General features: G+C 39.5%; 1 protein-coding gene across 1 annotated transcript; it reads left to right on the forward strand.

The window, feature by feature from the left end:
- Positions 1-563: 563 nt before the first annotated feature.
- FASTKD2 (FAST kinase domains 2) lies at positions 564-12,178 on the forward strand. The gene is made up of 11 exons (XM_010187158.1): positions 564-1,241; positions 1,627-1,730; positions 2,980-3,088; positions 4,653-4,776; positions 7,025-7,164; positions 7,486-7,658; positions 8,049-8,212; positions 9,196-9,417; positions 10,357-10,441; positions 11,505-11,619; positions 12,059-12,178. The coding sequence occupies exons 1-11, from the start codon at positions 564-566 to the stop codon at positions 12,176-12,178; spliced, it is 2,034 nt and encodes a 677-aa protein (XP_010185460.1).
- The last annotated feature ends 3,970 nt before the right edge of the window (positions 12,179-16,148 follow it).

The raw sequence follows: 16,148 nt of genomic DNA on the forward strand, positions 1-16,148 counted from the left end.
TCGCCCATGGGATGGCGGCAGGGGAGCTGGGACGGGCTGACTGTGGCCCTTGCCGGGTTCTGTTGACTGGAGCTAAAGGTTGGCGGTGACCCACCAGAGCCCTGTCAGGAGATGTGTCGGCTCGGGGGAACGAATGTTAGGAAAAAACTCTCTCTCCCATGTTAGTTTTTGGTTAAAACGGCAAAGAGGAAAAAGAGTGGACACCCAGAATGAGTTAGCCTTGTGTTGAGATGCTTGACTAAAACGTAGGAGACCTAATAAAAGCCCTCTTCAAATAATTTTCTAGGGATCATTTTCTCTTTCTCTTTCTCTTTCTCTTTCTCTTTCTCTTTCTCTTTCTCTTTCTCTTTTCTTTTCTTTTTTTCCTGCTGTAAAAGATGTGCATAGATTTAGCTTTTGAAGCTTTAGGAATTGAAAGCTGGTAACTAATCCATAATTTTCAATTGTTTTTACAGATAACTGATCTTACGCAGTTTGTCCAGGACAGTTTCCACTGGTAGAATTTGATTGGATCCCTTACTTTGAGTTGGTATTTCAGATCTGCCCATGAGACATCAGCAGAAATGAATAATAAAATAAGCTATTTGTTAAATACTGTTAGATGCATGCATAGGTGCAATTTTGTGCTCACTTCCAAATCTTCAGCCACAACAAGAAAACACATCTTATGGATTGGCAGATACAGGGATGCCCTAGAAAATGTGAACTTCAGGAAAATGTTTTTAAATATTTGTCCGTCTCTCCATGGATCATCTCTTCAATTTCTGTCTCAAAAGACAGATGTTTTTAGCACTAAACTACAACCAGAGAAGAGTACAGAGACTTTGGCAAGTGAGCAGGCTCCCCAAAGCTCCTTAGGACTTGAAAAGCTGGATGATTCAGGGAGCTTCAAAGTGAAGCATGCAGTGGATAATAGTGAGCCATTCTTTAATAGTCTCCAGAAATGTACCTGCCCGTGTGATGTTCTGGACGTGGCCGCAGAGTCTGCTGTTTCCATTAAGCACTATACAAACTGTTTAACTACGATATGGAGACTCTTCAAACACCTGTCTGAAGACCAGCAGCGTTACGAGAAGCAGCTGATCTTTGAGCACCCCACTTTTGTCAAGCTTTGTCAGCATCTGCTGCAGGACTCCAGAAGGATGATGCGGAGTGACCTGGTGTTCAGTCTGCATGCCGTGGTGAACCTGGGCATTCCTCAGAACACTCTCCTAGTGCAGACTTTGGTGAGAGTGTGCCAAGTAAGTATCAAAATGCCTCTTCTCCCAGGTTTGGGCTGAAACTCAGGGCTCATTCTAGGAGGCTGTGCAACATCAGAGAGAGTTTGGTTATGTCTCTGATTTAATCTGATGTTCCATGGAAACAGGGCTTCCAGAGTTAATTTGTGTGTACTTCTAATTTCCTTTATTTTTTAAACAACTGCCTGATTTCAGACAGCTTTAACAGAATTCTCAAACTGTATTTGTTTGATGTGATATCACGTAGGTCACTGCAGAATTAAAGCTTATGAATTGACTTCTGAGGGAAAGAAAAGATGGCAGGTACATATTAAGAGTGGTCCATTTTTCTTTTCTTAAACTTTTTGCTGGTCTGAAGTAGTCTGACATTGTGAATGCTCTTCAACAGGAGAAACTCAATCAACTTGATAACCGATGTATCTCAGTTTTGGCAACTACTTTAAGAGGGCTGGATAAAGACAAGAATGTGAGCGCTCTTCAAGCTGGATTACAGTGAGAAAAATGTCTTTCACATGTTCTTCATGTTTAAATGTCATTTGAATATATGTCTTTTGGAAATCCTGGAGGGAATGTCTGTGATAAGAAGACATACTGTGGTTTTAAGACTTAAGTTTATCACATGAGATAACAGCTGGACAAGACAGTGATTTTTTTGGCATTGTCTTTGCAGTTTCAAGCAGAAAGGCTTCTGATGGCATAGGGTGCTAGACTGCTCTGCACAACTTGGGTTTTTTTGTAATGTTGATCAAGTCAGTTCACATATCTATGCCTCTGTTTTATCCACCTGTAGAAAGGAGATAATAAGACTAGCTTACTTTGTGAAGTATTTTGATTTGTCGTTATGGAAAATGCTGTTTAAAAGCCAAGGAATGTTTTCTTTTAATTTAGTTAGTAAAAATTAAGATGAAGACAAGTTTAGACTTCATTTGTGCATCCAGCAAGGCCTTCTGTTTAGTGCAGAAGGTGTAGAAAGCAGGAGATCCATCTACAGCTCTCTGCCATAGTGTCTGGAGCTCGTGCCTATTTGCAGGAAGCCACATCTGCAGGGATAAATTTCAGTGCAGTGCACTGCCTTAGTGAGTGATACTTCATACTTCTGTAGCTGTTGAAGTATATTTAAGGGCAATTTAGACATAATGATTACAATACCTCCCTGAGACAGAAAAGGAGGTGCTGGCAATGCAGAACTCCTTCAACATGTGCTTATCCCTCTGTGTTATGATGTTCCCTTCTGTTCCTGCAGCCCGCAGCACTGGTTGCTTGGTTTTTTTCCCTCACTTGCACCAAACTGTTGTCAGTATCCATCCCTGGGTTTCCTAGCTGTTTCAGAACTTGCCTGCACATAGATGATTCTATGATAAAAATCTGCAATTTTTTTTCTGCAGAAGAGTGTTAATTCCTTGAGGCTTAACAGCACTCATATCTGCACAGTCACATGTGCAGTCTGGTCAGGTGCCTGTGCTCTTAATGTATCAGCAACAACACTCATCTATCAGGATAAATTTCAGAAAGTATATATAATTATTTCCATGTGCGAAGTATCTGTGCTGCAGCTACATCATGTAGAGTTATGCCAGCCTTGCAAAAAATGTGAGAGAGGAGCAAGGAATTACAGCTTTAATTTGGGACTACATCAGTGAGGGAAAATGGGGGTAACCTACCTGTTTCTGCTGAAATGAGGAAAGCTCTTAAACAAGTACTCTCTCTCTAGCTCAAGGCCTTGTGTGTGTTTCTTCATCAGATTACTAGTGGAGCAGCGCATTCCAAGTATCAGAGACATCTTTATACTGCAAAACCTGATGAAATGCTTGGGAAAAGATGCTCCAGAATTTCTGAAAAAGAAATTAGAGGTAAATTTAGTTGGAGGTTCATTTTTACTTCCACAAAGCCTGTGCTCTTGCATTGGTTATAATTTGTGTATGGTTCTTTCTAGACACTCAAAGAGAAGATATAATAGAAAGGGTTGCTGCATTTGCTATATGAATCATAGTCAAGCTATACCTGCAGGAAGAACTTAAATTTGAAGGCTGGGAATATCCCACCATGAAAGGAGGCAGAAAACAGTGGAAATGGTACAAAAGGTATTGAAGCGGTGAGATAGCAGTGCCCTCACCTCTTGTTTGGGTTGGCCACATGATATTTCACAGAAGCACTTACAGGCTGTTCCCTGATTCCCTTGCCCAGCTTGTGGCTGGAAGACAAGACGACTGAAAACTAGTCTGTGGTGGGGCTGTGTCCAACAATGGTACAGGGCTAGAGGACCAGTGGGAGTGAGATGCCAGGAGAACTCACCTAGCTCATGGTCTTATCTTTCTGTGTATCTGAAAGGTCCTCTGGGAAATACAGTGGCTGGGAACAGGCTGCGAGTTTTATGGCAAGGCATACTGGGTTTCATCCCCTGATTTAAAGATACTTTTTGAAACCTTCTTCCAAAGGACCTGCTAGTGTTTTCATCTCATAGCTGAAGGGCTCTGAGAGTCAGAGTCTGTAAGAGCATTCATGAGAAAGTTAGGGGAGATACCGCTGATGGGAAACTGGGCAGGAATAAAGCAGTGCAAAGGGGCTCATGAAATGTGTTAGATGTAAGTAAATTGTAAAATCTTAGACGAGGTACCAGTTCTTACAAGATGGTGAGAAACTGGCTGAAGATGTGGTGGAATATGGAACAGAAAGGAAAGTAACATGTCCACTTGTTAACTGAAGGAAGCTTTTAATTTTCTGAGCCTACAAGTTGCTGTTTTTCATTGTGGATGTGTTTTGTATTTAACCTTTGATGGATGTGTTTTGTGTTTAACCTTTGATACGGATGCAGTAAGAATATTGTATTTTAATAATGAATATACATTGTAGTCTCATTTTTACTGTCATATCAATCTAATTACTGCTTCAACAAATTCTCTTTTGTGGCATCAGAGCTGACCACCTGTGCCTCAGTCCACATTTGTAGTTGGGTGTTTGTATTAAAGATACACCACTCGGTGTGCTATTTGAGCACTTTGAAGGTTTACAGCTGTCACACATCCAAAACAGCAATTGGAGTACTATTAAATAAGTCAACTGTGCCAGTTACATTTCTGCTACTTTTTAAAGCATTGGTAGAAGATCCGGATTCACAGTATTTGGAAATAAGCTTTACTGAGGCTTCTTTCTTCAAAAAAAAAACCATATAAAGGCAAATTGCTGGCAACTTGCATAGTAACATGGCTCTAGAACATGCTAGAACATCTGCTAAAATTGTGTATTAAGAAATTGAGAGTAGTTGCTTTATGTTTATGCTGTTTGTTGCACGTTTTTCTTTCATGTAAGTGAACAGGCAAACAAATTTGGGAAAGTTTTGGTGAAGATGCCTTCACCAGAAAGCAGTGATAATATACCTGAAGAATGAAGGATTTAATAAACTCTAATTCACTTTAGATGGCAGTTTTGAAAGAGATAGACCATCTGACTTTCCCGAATGCTCTACGTGTGTTTTTGGCTCTAGTTGCAATGAATTATTGTTCTGCTCCAATCCTGAATGCCTGCAGTAAAAAGATCCAGGGTAAGAAAAAAATTATATTTATTTAATTTCCCTTCCTTATACCAAATTCTTCTTAATTATTAACTCATCTCCCTTTTCTGATTTCCTTTAAAACTCAGGAAACATCTTTGTATTACAGCATATTATAGTAACGTGGAGCCGTTTGACAGACAGCAAGACAGAAAATTACTGATCAGTGATGAAAGTAAATAGCTCGTGTCATCCCTGCCCTTCTTAACATTTACCTGAATTATTTATTTTTCTTTGCATTTTTCTGTATGCAGAATTTAGGAAAAAGAATTTAATTCTAGCAAGAAAAAAATAGATTTCAGATAAACTTTTAAAACAAATGTGAATTGGAAGTGGACATCTTACAGGGTGAATTGGTGGCTTAGTGTGATTAGTTGATAAACTAAAGGGAATGTAGTGTTTCCCTGATTAACTGTATTTAGTTATTGAATGCTGCTTAATGACTGACCTCATGCTGCAGCCCAGAAAAAAAATAAATGAAGGCTTTCACCTCTCTCCATTTCTTTACGGCGAATTTCCTAAATATGTGTGGTCAGGATGAATTGATTCTGACTTAAAATACCTATGATTTTGTGTCTAAAAAAACATTAGGATAGAATAACAGCATTCTTAACATAAATGAACCAGGAGTGTTTGAACCCAGGCTGCTTGTACAGCCTTTATTTGTCCTTGTTGTTCATACCTGTTAGGACACGGTCTTTAATTACGCGGACTGGCTTCTCCCATAGGACCTCTGCCACACTCAGTACACAGGCTAGTTGGCATACACAGAGTGAGCAGCTACTCAGTCCTTGTTTCTGCATTTTTTTAGTGTATGTTCCTAGGACTTAAATGCTGCACATAATGCAAATGATGCTATGGGGACAGAATGATTAATTTCTGGACAGAAATGACCCATATCAGAGGCTGGAGATGGAAGAGGAAGGAGGAGCATGCTTTGGGGCCCATGGGGCAAAGGCATTCTCCAGCAGGTTTTCCAGGTCCTGTGCTGTTGTTGCGGCTCTCAAGAAAGTAGCTCCCTCTCCCATATCTGGGACCTGACGAGAATTGTAGTAACCAAGTACTTCATACGTACTTACTGAATTGTTGCAGCAGTGAGAGAGTGACACATTGGTGATCTCATGTTCTAATTATGCAGAAGAGAGAGATTAAGGTCAAAGTGTCAGTAATAAGAGATTCAATTAGCCTGTTTTCTTTGAGAATACCTAGCATTACAGACCACTTCGATGCACAGCTCTCATTGGCTTCAGTTGCAGTTGTCAGCACTCAGCATTTCGAGAAATGAGGTAACAGTGTTTTATGCTGAGCTTGGAAAATCACGGAGCACAATTCAGATTAGTTAAGTTCAGTTATTTTCCTGCTATCCTCTTGAGTCGTCTGCAGAGGAAGAGATAAAGTCTAGTTTTGATGGGTGTTGACCCATCATTACTGTAACTATGTTATTTTCTCTTGCAGTCCCTGTCTTTTATGATATGTAAGCCCCTCGTGGTGGCAAACAAAGCGGGATGTTCAAGACAGAGCATTGTTCTTCAGCGCTTTCTCTTTTTCATCTCAGGAGTAGGTCCATTTTGTGTGGCAAATGAAACCGCAGTCCTGGCTGTTGTCATCCGGCACTCAGTCTGTGTCATCATGCTCATATGCCAGGAGGTTATGTTGTGGTTCCATGTTTTCCAGTTTGGCATACGCTAGTGCGTTAGTGCTTGACAGCCTGTAGTGCTTTTTAGACATAAATTCATTTTTGTGGTTTCTTGCTGTTTTGTAAAACCAAATGGGAAAAAAAATGTAATTGTCATGTGCTACAATCTGATTTATCAGCAGCATTAGATCTGCTGCTTTGTTACTCCCTCAGTTGACATGGTGGACAGCCCACAGGCTCCATCAGTACTACAAGGACTAGCCTGAGGGTTTTCATGCTGAGTGCAGAGAGGTGCTGAAAATCAAGAATCCTGCAACAGAAGGTGTTCTGGGAACACCATCTTCTGCCTTTTGTTAATTTGTCTGCTTTTGTTGATTTATCCTTCCTGACTTGATCCTGACTCAGTTTGGTTTCTTCTGCCTCTCAGTTTCTTCATGTGGTTTAGCTCAGTTGACTTTGCCTAGCTAGTCTCAGTCTGTTCCACAGTTCCCTACCTGAATTTTTTTCCCCTCCTCCATCCCTTAGCCAAGCTCCCCACAATGTCTCCAATCTACTACTCCCATCGCTTTATATCTTTTGTCCTTTTTTGCTCGTTTGTTACAGAGAATGTCCATGATGCCCCATTTCGGCAGTTAATTCTCATTCTGGAAGCTTGTCACAGTCTCCAGTACCGTAATGTGAAGCTGTTTTCAGCATTAGCAGACTATGTTAATTCTACTGCCTGCCTTTGGGACAAAAGACAGGTGAGTTTGAGACCAAATAATTTATGGTGGTAGTGGTAGAATATCTGGTGCTTTTCATCTTGGCTTTCTTCATGTTTGTGTTTGATCTACAGAGAACAGACTTTTTTAATTATTTTGTTTTTAGGAATACCAATCTGATGAAGTTGATACAGTTAAATTTTTTAAATGCTCTTCTATTTATTGATGAACAAAGAAATAAGAAATACGAAGGGCATTACAGTTTGAAAAATTTGCTGTCATTAAAAATGTCTTTTATGAAATCAACAAGTAGGATCCACTTTACTGGCTTTCTTGACCTTGTAAAATTGTCTTTTCTTTTAGATTATCCTTTTTCTTTCTGCCTGCGAGACACTTGGCTTTCAGCCTGGTGAGCTGATGGGTACTTTTGCTGAGAAGGTGATAGAAGACCCTGAATTCCTCAACTTGAAAAACCTTTTGATTGTTCTCCGAGTGTATTCACGACTCAACTATGTTCCCAGAGATCAAAAGCATCTGTAGGTTTTAATTTGGAGTGCCTGATAATACGTTCGGTAGTCATGATAGAGTGATGTATGGCAACTTGTATTTGATTTCAGTTGTGAAAGAGTTCATAATCCTGTTTTACTAATCTGTAAGGTAAATTTGGTGTGTCTTTTCACGTTTTTTTCTACACAGGATTTTTTCTCTGTAATTTGAAAATGGAGACCTTGGTTCTAGACCAACCAGGCTACTAAAGCTGTTGATAGGTAGCTGTATCCTCAAAGAAGAATCAAAAGCTAATGTTAGATTACACAACATGATTATACAAGATACTAAAGATTTATAACCTGTATTTTTGTTTGAAAACTGTATTTTATATAGCCTTATTTGTGTATTTAGATGCTTTTCTTTTGCTTTTGGAAAAGGTTTTTTGAGACTCTTGATAGCTGCTTGAATAAGAAACTCCCTCACATTTCCAACACAGAACTGCTGAAGGCAGTGTATTGGCTTTGCACCTTAGGATATCTTCCTCATCATGCACTTGATAAGTTGCTGCAGAAGGACAGCAGGGATGAACTTCTACTGTCAGGTCAGGCCTTACTTTGTATGTTCTTGTTTTAAAAGGGATAGTCTGCCTCTGTACATAATTAATTGTAATTGTGTTAAAAGTTTAGAAATTAAAGAGTGCAAACATGATTAATGTTACATTTTAAGTCCTCAAGACAAAGCTAACGTAGCAAAGGGTGATCTAAGTGATCTGTTTCTGCACTGAGGCATCACGCTTATTGTCTTGGGCCCCATGGTGGCCACAGTGTAATAGCAGTTGTGCACATGTGGAGAGGTGAATATGAAATCTGTGGAAATGTGTAAGAGCCAGGGACTTTATCTTCAACAGATGTTCAGGCATTTTCAAAAACACAGAAAGTCGCAACCTTTGTAAACCAACTTTTGTACCGTTTTTTTGACTGCTTCAAGTTACAATGAGGAACTTGGAATGGTTTGTAGTAGAATTTGGTTTCCATATTACAGTTCTCTACAGCCAGTAGAGTAGTTCAGCAGAACAGAGATTCAGCGTAGAGTAAAACATTGTATCTTGCTATTAAACCTGCTGTGACTAAACCTAAAAGCTGTAAAGCTGTAACTGCCTAGAGTTTGCACAGCTTAGTACTCTTAAAGTACAGTTTCAAAATTATGGCCAAGTCTGACATCCCTTCTTTGTTTTATAAATTGCCTTCTAGTTGTCTGGATTTTATGGATGGTTTTTGTACATGCTCTCTCATTCCATGTTCTCCTTAAGCCTCCTGTAATAACTGATCACCTGCACAGAGCTGCGCACAGTAGAGAGGGAAAACTGCATAAATGGGAAGGTCCCAGCCGTAGACTTTAATATTACAGTTAGTTAATTGATGGTGTATATTTAGCAATATATTGAAGATAATAATATTCAAAATGGGGTTTGGATTCCTATATTGAAATTCATTTTCTCTGCCAGAACAGACTATAAATGATAATAAAATGAAAAATTCTGTGAGATGATACATTAGATGTAATATTTTTTGTATCCTTTTTCAGATGATCTTTACAAAGAACAAAAAGAAATGATGCTTCACTGTGTGAAAGCATGTATGGAACTTGATAGCCCTTCTTTCACGAAGCCTGCATCTGTCCCGACTGAGAGTTTCTCCTCGTTACTATCTTTTAATCTCAGAAAGGCTCGAGAGGCACTGATAGAACTTCTGGGAGACGAGAACATGTTTCGGCAGAATGTTCAGCTGCCATATAAATATCATATTGGTATGAAGCCAAATTTCTGTCATATTCTTTTTAATGTAGGTTTATAATCCCAAAAATAATAAGATGGTAGAAAATTTGTGTAGAGTGCAAGTGATTAAAAGTGTCGCACATTGAAGACGCAGTCTTTTAACAAGTGATGTCTTTGATTGGTGAATCTACTTTCTGGGATGCTTCTGTTAAAGTATTTAAGTCAATTTACTAAAACTTTAAGATTGCTCTTATTTACAAAACTGCTTTGGACTTTTTGTTAAGCATCAGCGAGCAGCTGTTAATTGCACATAAATCCAATATGGCTGGGTGTTTTAGAGAGTTGACGTGTTAGCACTAAATCACATTAGAAACAAAGCCAAACAGCAGCAGTCTTTTGTTTTCTGACTTGTTTCTTTGAAGCTCTGGCTAAGGTTTGGATTCTACTTTCATTTATGAAATGGGATATGACCTCGTTTGACAGGTGATCATTTCACAACTTTTGTTTTCTTTCATGTTTTGAAATTGCTTATTTTTTTGCCAGTCACCCAGTTTACCAGTTTTTCTTTATCTGCAATAATTTTCTTCCTAAATATTTCTAATGAGGAATCGGATTACAGGAAAATCTGAGTAGGTATGACAGACTACCTATGACAGACTGTGATGAAGACTAGTTTCTTTAAACTATGATTTCACTCCCATAGAGTTATATCTACAGTTTCCAAAAACAGATGTTTCTTTTTTTCTGGAGATGTGTAAGCTATGGCTGTTTGTATTGGTTGCAGGGAGGAGAAACCAATCAGTTATATGTAAATTATTAGAGAGCAGCAATTAGAAACAGAGCAGTGATGGTGTCTGTTAAGTTTTTCAAATGAGCTGTTAATTTGAAAAGAATTTGAACAGTTGATGTTCAGATGGGAACATCCGTTGTGGTCTGCTGCAGTGTTAAATGTTTTGTTGCTTTGTTTTCAGATTTTGAAATCAGAATGGATTCAGACAGAAAGAAAGTGCTCCCAATAGCTGCAACAGATGATCATGCTGACTCAAGTGTTCAAAGGTGTCTTTTTTTGACTGCATATTTTGTCTAGCAGGCTAGTTTTCCATCCAGTTACTTCTTTTGTTCACTGATTTGCAAAAACAAAGTGGATAACTAACTTGTTATTTGTGCTCACTGAAATATACAAAAGTTGCCTTGCCAGTTCAGAACAACTCATCCAGCTCACCATCTTCTTCTAACAGAGGCTAAAACCTCACATTTCAGAGAAAGAGGCAGGAAACATCACAGGTAGCTGTTACTCTTGTAATGGTTACAGGTTTTGAAGTGTGACTGAAATCCCTTCCAAATAATTGCTGCATTATGGTTTTAAAATTCCAAGTATCTGTGTGTCAAATTAAACATTCAGTTATTCTTTTAAGTCTCTAAAACGTGTATTTCAATGGTATGTTATAGCAATTAATTCAGCTGCTGAAATATAATTTGAACAAAAAGGGTCATCATATCCACATTTTAGGTGATTAAATTAATCTTGTGTAGAAGAATGACCTCTCAGTAACTGAAGTGGGACATACATCATTTAAGTAACGCTTAAGTAGAGTTGGGTAATACTTGACATTTGTGTGCGGGATCACTGCACAGCAATGTATTTCGTATAGTGTGCTTTTTGGGAAAAGGAGAGCTAGTGAATTGTGTAACAGAAACTCACTGTCAGGCTTCCAAGGCATTCAGCATTCCTCACCTTTCCAAGTAAGTTTTTATGGCAGGAAGTAACTGATTCTGAAAATTATCAAAGGATCAAATGCAGAAGCTGTCAAAATAATACAGAATTTTGAATTGTCTATTTCCTTCTTATCGTGGGAGAAATGGAGATCTAAGGACTTAATTCTGCTGGAGGTACTTGGGTAGATGCTTCACGTGTGTGAAGCTCATGGAAGAGAGGGTCTAAATTACTTGAGTCTGGAGAAGGAAAAGGACAGTGAAATTTGTGCGGCCCTGCTATTTTTGCGCACCAGAAAGATAGCTATATATTCTGCAGTGTTAAAGGACATCATTGAATCATTGTCTTAAAAATGCTTATTCTGCATTTGTACAATGGAGTCTTTCCTTCTCTTCTTGGTTGTAGATTGGCTTTTCTCTTTCTTCCTCTGTCTGCCTTCTGTGTGGGTACAATGCATCCCCAAGGGAAGCTTGCAATGAAGAAGCGGCATCTAAATAAGCTGGGCTATCATGTGATTCTGGTAAGATGAGTCTCGTTATTCTGTCTGTTTTGGTCCTGTTATCAGCACAGTGATGAGTTTGTTTGTGTGGTAGAACAGGTCTTGTAGGGAATGGTGAGTCTTCTCCAGAGTGTAATTGTGTATCATCTATACTTAGAAGGTAGTGGTGGTGTCACCAGGGAGAAAGGACAAAGGAACTCTAAAATTCAAGCTACTACTTATTATCACCGAAATAGATTTAAACATAGTTCAGGAAAAAAAAATCAAGCCACTGAATTGCTTTGTACCTAAAAAAACAATGTGACTTTCCCTGATTTTTGTAGGATGAATGATTCAAGTCAACTTGTTTTCAAAATACAGTGACCCCCTATGGCCTTCCCATCTCTGAGCGCTTGGTCTGTTGGACGGGGTAGTTTGCTGAAGATAATAGAACTAATGTACCCTTTCCTTTTCCTTCCAGGTCCTGAACAAGACGTTTCAGGAAATGACAAGTGAAGATGCAGTTGAGTTTTTGAAAGGAAAAATGTATTCAGAAAATGCTTTCCATCTTTCTGAAGTGACTGTACAAGATAACAATTAAAATAAACTAACAATTTTGGGTCTCCTTATCTCTGTCTTCCCTGTGTAATTAATGTAAGTTTTTAATGGAGGAGATAAGCAGTTTTCACAACTGCCTACTCTAAAGTATCACAGATTGAGAAAAGTTTGTAAAGTGAAAAGTGTATTGATAGTGCAGGTTTTCTTTTGTGAAGTAGGAGTGGGTCTTCTTTAGGGGAAGGAACTACTTAAAAAATCCAGAAAGCATCCTGACGTCTATTGCTGTTGAAATGTCTTAATGTTATCTTCACTTTCCCTTCCCTCCTCCGTGCCCCAAGTCAAATTTCTCTCTTCTCTTGAGCTGGGTCGGGAAAAGGAAGTGACTATTTCAAGTGCTATTGGAACCTGGCCTACATACACACTACAAGGATTCCCCCAAGATCCCACCACCGCCACCTCCTGTGTTCTCTATGCAGAACTATAGGTGGTAAAGCAGTAATAACTCAGCCTAAGGGATGTATTAAAAAATCCAAAGTTATGTGAAAAGTTTCTGAAGAAATCAATCTCACCCGGTTTTCAGAAGTTCAGGCCAGTAATGGTTCTGTTAGCGGTATGCTTTTTCTTTTGAACCTTTTGCTTCACTGCTACTGTCATACAGATTTTGAAACTTCTTGTTACAACACAGTTCTGGCATGTCTTCATAAACTGACTCTTGCTCTCTGTTTCTGGTGTTAGTGTCTCCACGACTATTTAAAGAGGTGCTGCGATACTCAGGTTTGTTCATTACATGCTGTGATAGATCTCCATTGGCCTGTTACCTGATGGTGGAGTTGATTATGTTGGCAGAGTCCTAGAAGTTCAAAGTGGCTTTGGGCCTTTGAGCTGAAGGAGCAGAGAGAACTGGTTCTTTTTTCCGTTCTTGGTAACATTTGCTGGTAAAACCCATTTGTTGTGCTGGAGTTGCTGAAGTACTTAGTAAGAGCATCGGAATGCTCAAAATACATACATTTGCCGACAATGATTTGCTTGTTATTGCAGTGTAATCGGATCTTCAGTCACAATTTTTGCTGTACCATAGCTACAGCCCAATTGGCACGAAGGCAAACACTGATACTTTCTACAGGGACTCTGTGCTACCTAATGGTGGTGCCCTTGCTTCACTTGCTAAGCTACAGGCACGGTCTACCTTCTTTTGTCTTTCTGATGTAGCGTGGACACATGGTTAAGTATTACAATTATGTGATAAAAAAGGTATTACAGTGATGAGATAAGGTGAAAAGAAAGAATGTGCTTAAAAAAAATTCACTGCCCAACTTCTCACATTACATGTAGATAGAATATGGTACACATTTATGAAGGAAACTGCAGCCAAAGAAGCGTCACAGCAGTCTGACATAAAAAGCAGAGCGAGCTGTTCAGCCTTTCAGTCTCTGAAATGCAGCATGTGCAGAAAAACAGATCTGATGCAATTCTAAAGCTTCACAATCGGAGCAGAGTTCATCTGCTTGACTTGAGAAGTTTGTTGCGCCTGCTTTTTCGATCTGCTACTTTAAGAAAGCATTGTCTGTACAAATACATTTGGTCAGAGCCATTCTGATGCTCTGAGCTGGCCGACTGACTCATGGTCCTGGCCTGCACTGAAGGAGTGCTCAGAGCTGTGTTTGAGAAAGCATTTGGTGCAGTTCAAAGCCAGAGCCCTGCAAACCAAGGTAATGCAGTGTCAGCTGCAGCTCTCAGCCGGGCTGAGGAACTCCTTCCTCTGATTTGAGCTTTTCGGTCAGGTCCTCAGTAGCAGGTAAACAGCTCCCATCTCTTCAGGAACAAAACACCAGACAGGGAAGTTTACTGTCCTCTTGGGTGTCAGCAGCCTGGGCAGAATTAGCCATCAGTGGGCCAAAATGGCACAGCACGTTACATTTAATTAGCTGATCACTGTGTTTTCTTTCTTTTCTGTAAAGCACCTTACGAGTAGTAGAAACTTACACAAGCAGTATGGAAGTGTAGTAGTTTGCTACAATGATCACCTTGACGATTAAAATAGCTTGCTTTATGCTACCTCAATAATGTAAGTTGTTACTGTGTCACCTACGCTGATTCATAGTTCAAAGCAGTATGTAGCTGATGCCAGAGAGAATTCAGAGCTGTGGGTTTCTTGAATCTTCACATCTGCCAAAAAGCTATTCTGCAATGTCTCAAATAAACATAGGTTTCTCAGGTGTCCAATTCATGTAGTAAAGATGTAATCCCCTCTTTTGTGCATTACAATCTGTATTTAGAATACCATTCTTCTCTCTCCCCTGAATCATGCTTATTAAAATGAGTGGGAGACTCAATGAAGAACAACAACAATTATTTTGTTCCCGTAATTGTGGGTTTTGTCAAGAGGTGCAAAATCCCCCTTTTTAAGCAAAACAAATACTAAACAGATGTTTTTAGCTGACCTGCCAGTGAGGCCAACAGGAGATGCAAGCTGCACCTTTCTACCATTTTCACAGCCTGCCTGCAGACTCAGGAACTTGTGTTTCTAACCTTTATTTTCGCACTTGGAACACTTTGTACGTGCAGTGGCTGGAAATTTTTTTCTGAACATGGAGTGAGGAACCAGGAAGCTGAACATGGCTTTATTTCACACAGCCCATGGGTGTATCTTATGAACGGCTGGAATCCAGACATTTTGGTGGTTGACTCACTAAAGGTATTTCAAGGGTGTATCGAACCTGTAGCAAGGCCAAGGTTGTCAACCCTGTGTAAAGTGAAAATAGGTAATTTATTAAGTAAACTAAATTGCTGAGGGAGGGGAAGACCTTCAATGAATTGGAGGCTTGTTAAAGAAGATAAAGCAAGTATAGGGCTTGGAGTAATTATGTAGGTACAACTTAAAGACTGGACTTAGCTACACAGAGCAACCATACATTTGAGCAGATTCTTGTATGAAGGCAGCATATTTTATTCCTGGGCCAGAAAGAAGTCTGGAAAGTAGATCCATACAAATCTTTCCTTCATTCTGAGCTATGAGATACTGGACTTGAGTATTTGTCCTGCTCATCTCAAATAAACTGACAGTGCCTTTTATGATTCCTGTCTTTTACATGCTGCTTGCTGTTAGACATTTTTTGATTCATAAATCTTATTGCAAAAGAGTAAAATGCCATGATAAAGCTGGATTATCTGGTAAAATTTTCCTTGAGAATAATGCATATACTGTTCATCCTTTGAATTCTCCAGGACATCTGAAGGATATTCACATACAAAAGGGTGACAAGCTCAGATCATTGTCATGGATCACACAATCAATAAGAAAACACTGTGAGAAGGATTTAAAAATTTAAGTTATATATAGCAAACTTCACTGGCCCTAGGATGATGTTAAGCATTGCAGGTTGAGTGAACAGATCTAAAATGAGAGCAAGAAACAGGAAGGCAGAAGATGTGGGCTGCAAGGGTCAAGAAGGCTCTTACATGAACAGAAAACAAACTAGTACCATCTGAGCGAAAATGAAACGAAGTTTGTGAAGTAATGCAGAATGAGAACAGCAAGTGTTTGGAAAAACAAATTGTTTCCATAAGCAGCTGGCTTTGCAGACCCCGATGATCTGTAGAATCAGAATCATAGAATGGTTTGGGTTTGAAGGCACCTTTAAAGCTCATCTGGTCCAGCCCCCCTGCAGTGAACAGGGACATCTTTAGCTAGATCAGGTTGCTCAGAGCCCCTTCCAACCTGACCTTGAATGTTTCCAGGGATGGGGCTTCTACCACCTCTCTTTATTTCTGCACAACTGCAGTATAAAGTGAAAGTACAAATGTGGTGGCAACTGTGAACATTCACCCAGGAACAAGAAAGAGAATCCGTCTTTGGGGTTGCAGCAGAAGTCCTTGTGTTCACAGATAACCAGTGAGCTTTTTGTTTCATCCTGTTCCCTCTCTCGAAGTGCTCCTATGCTATGCTCTAGTAACACTGTTGCCATGGCACCCATCAAAACCCAGATATCTTCTTGGCTTATGTAGCAAGATGC

The sequence above is a fragment of the Mesitornis unicolor genome, unplaced genomic scaffold (genome assembly GCF_000695765.1).
Source record: "Mesitornis unicolor isolate BGI_N332 unplaced genomic scaffold, ASM69576v1 scaffold49166, whole genome shotgun sequence".
In the NCBI taxonomy this organism is placed as follows: domain Eukaryota; kingdom Metazoa; phylum Chordata; class Aves; order Mesitornithiformes; family Mesitornithidae; genus Mesitornis; species Mesitornis unicolor.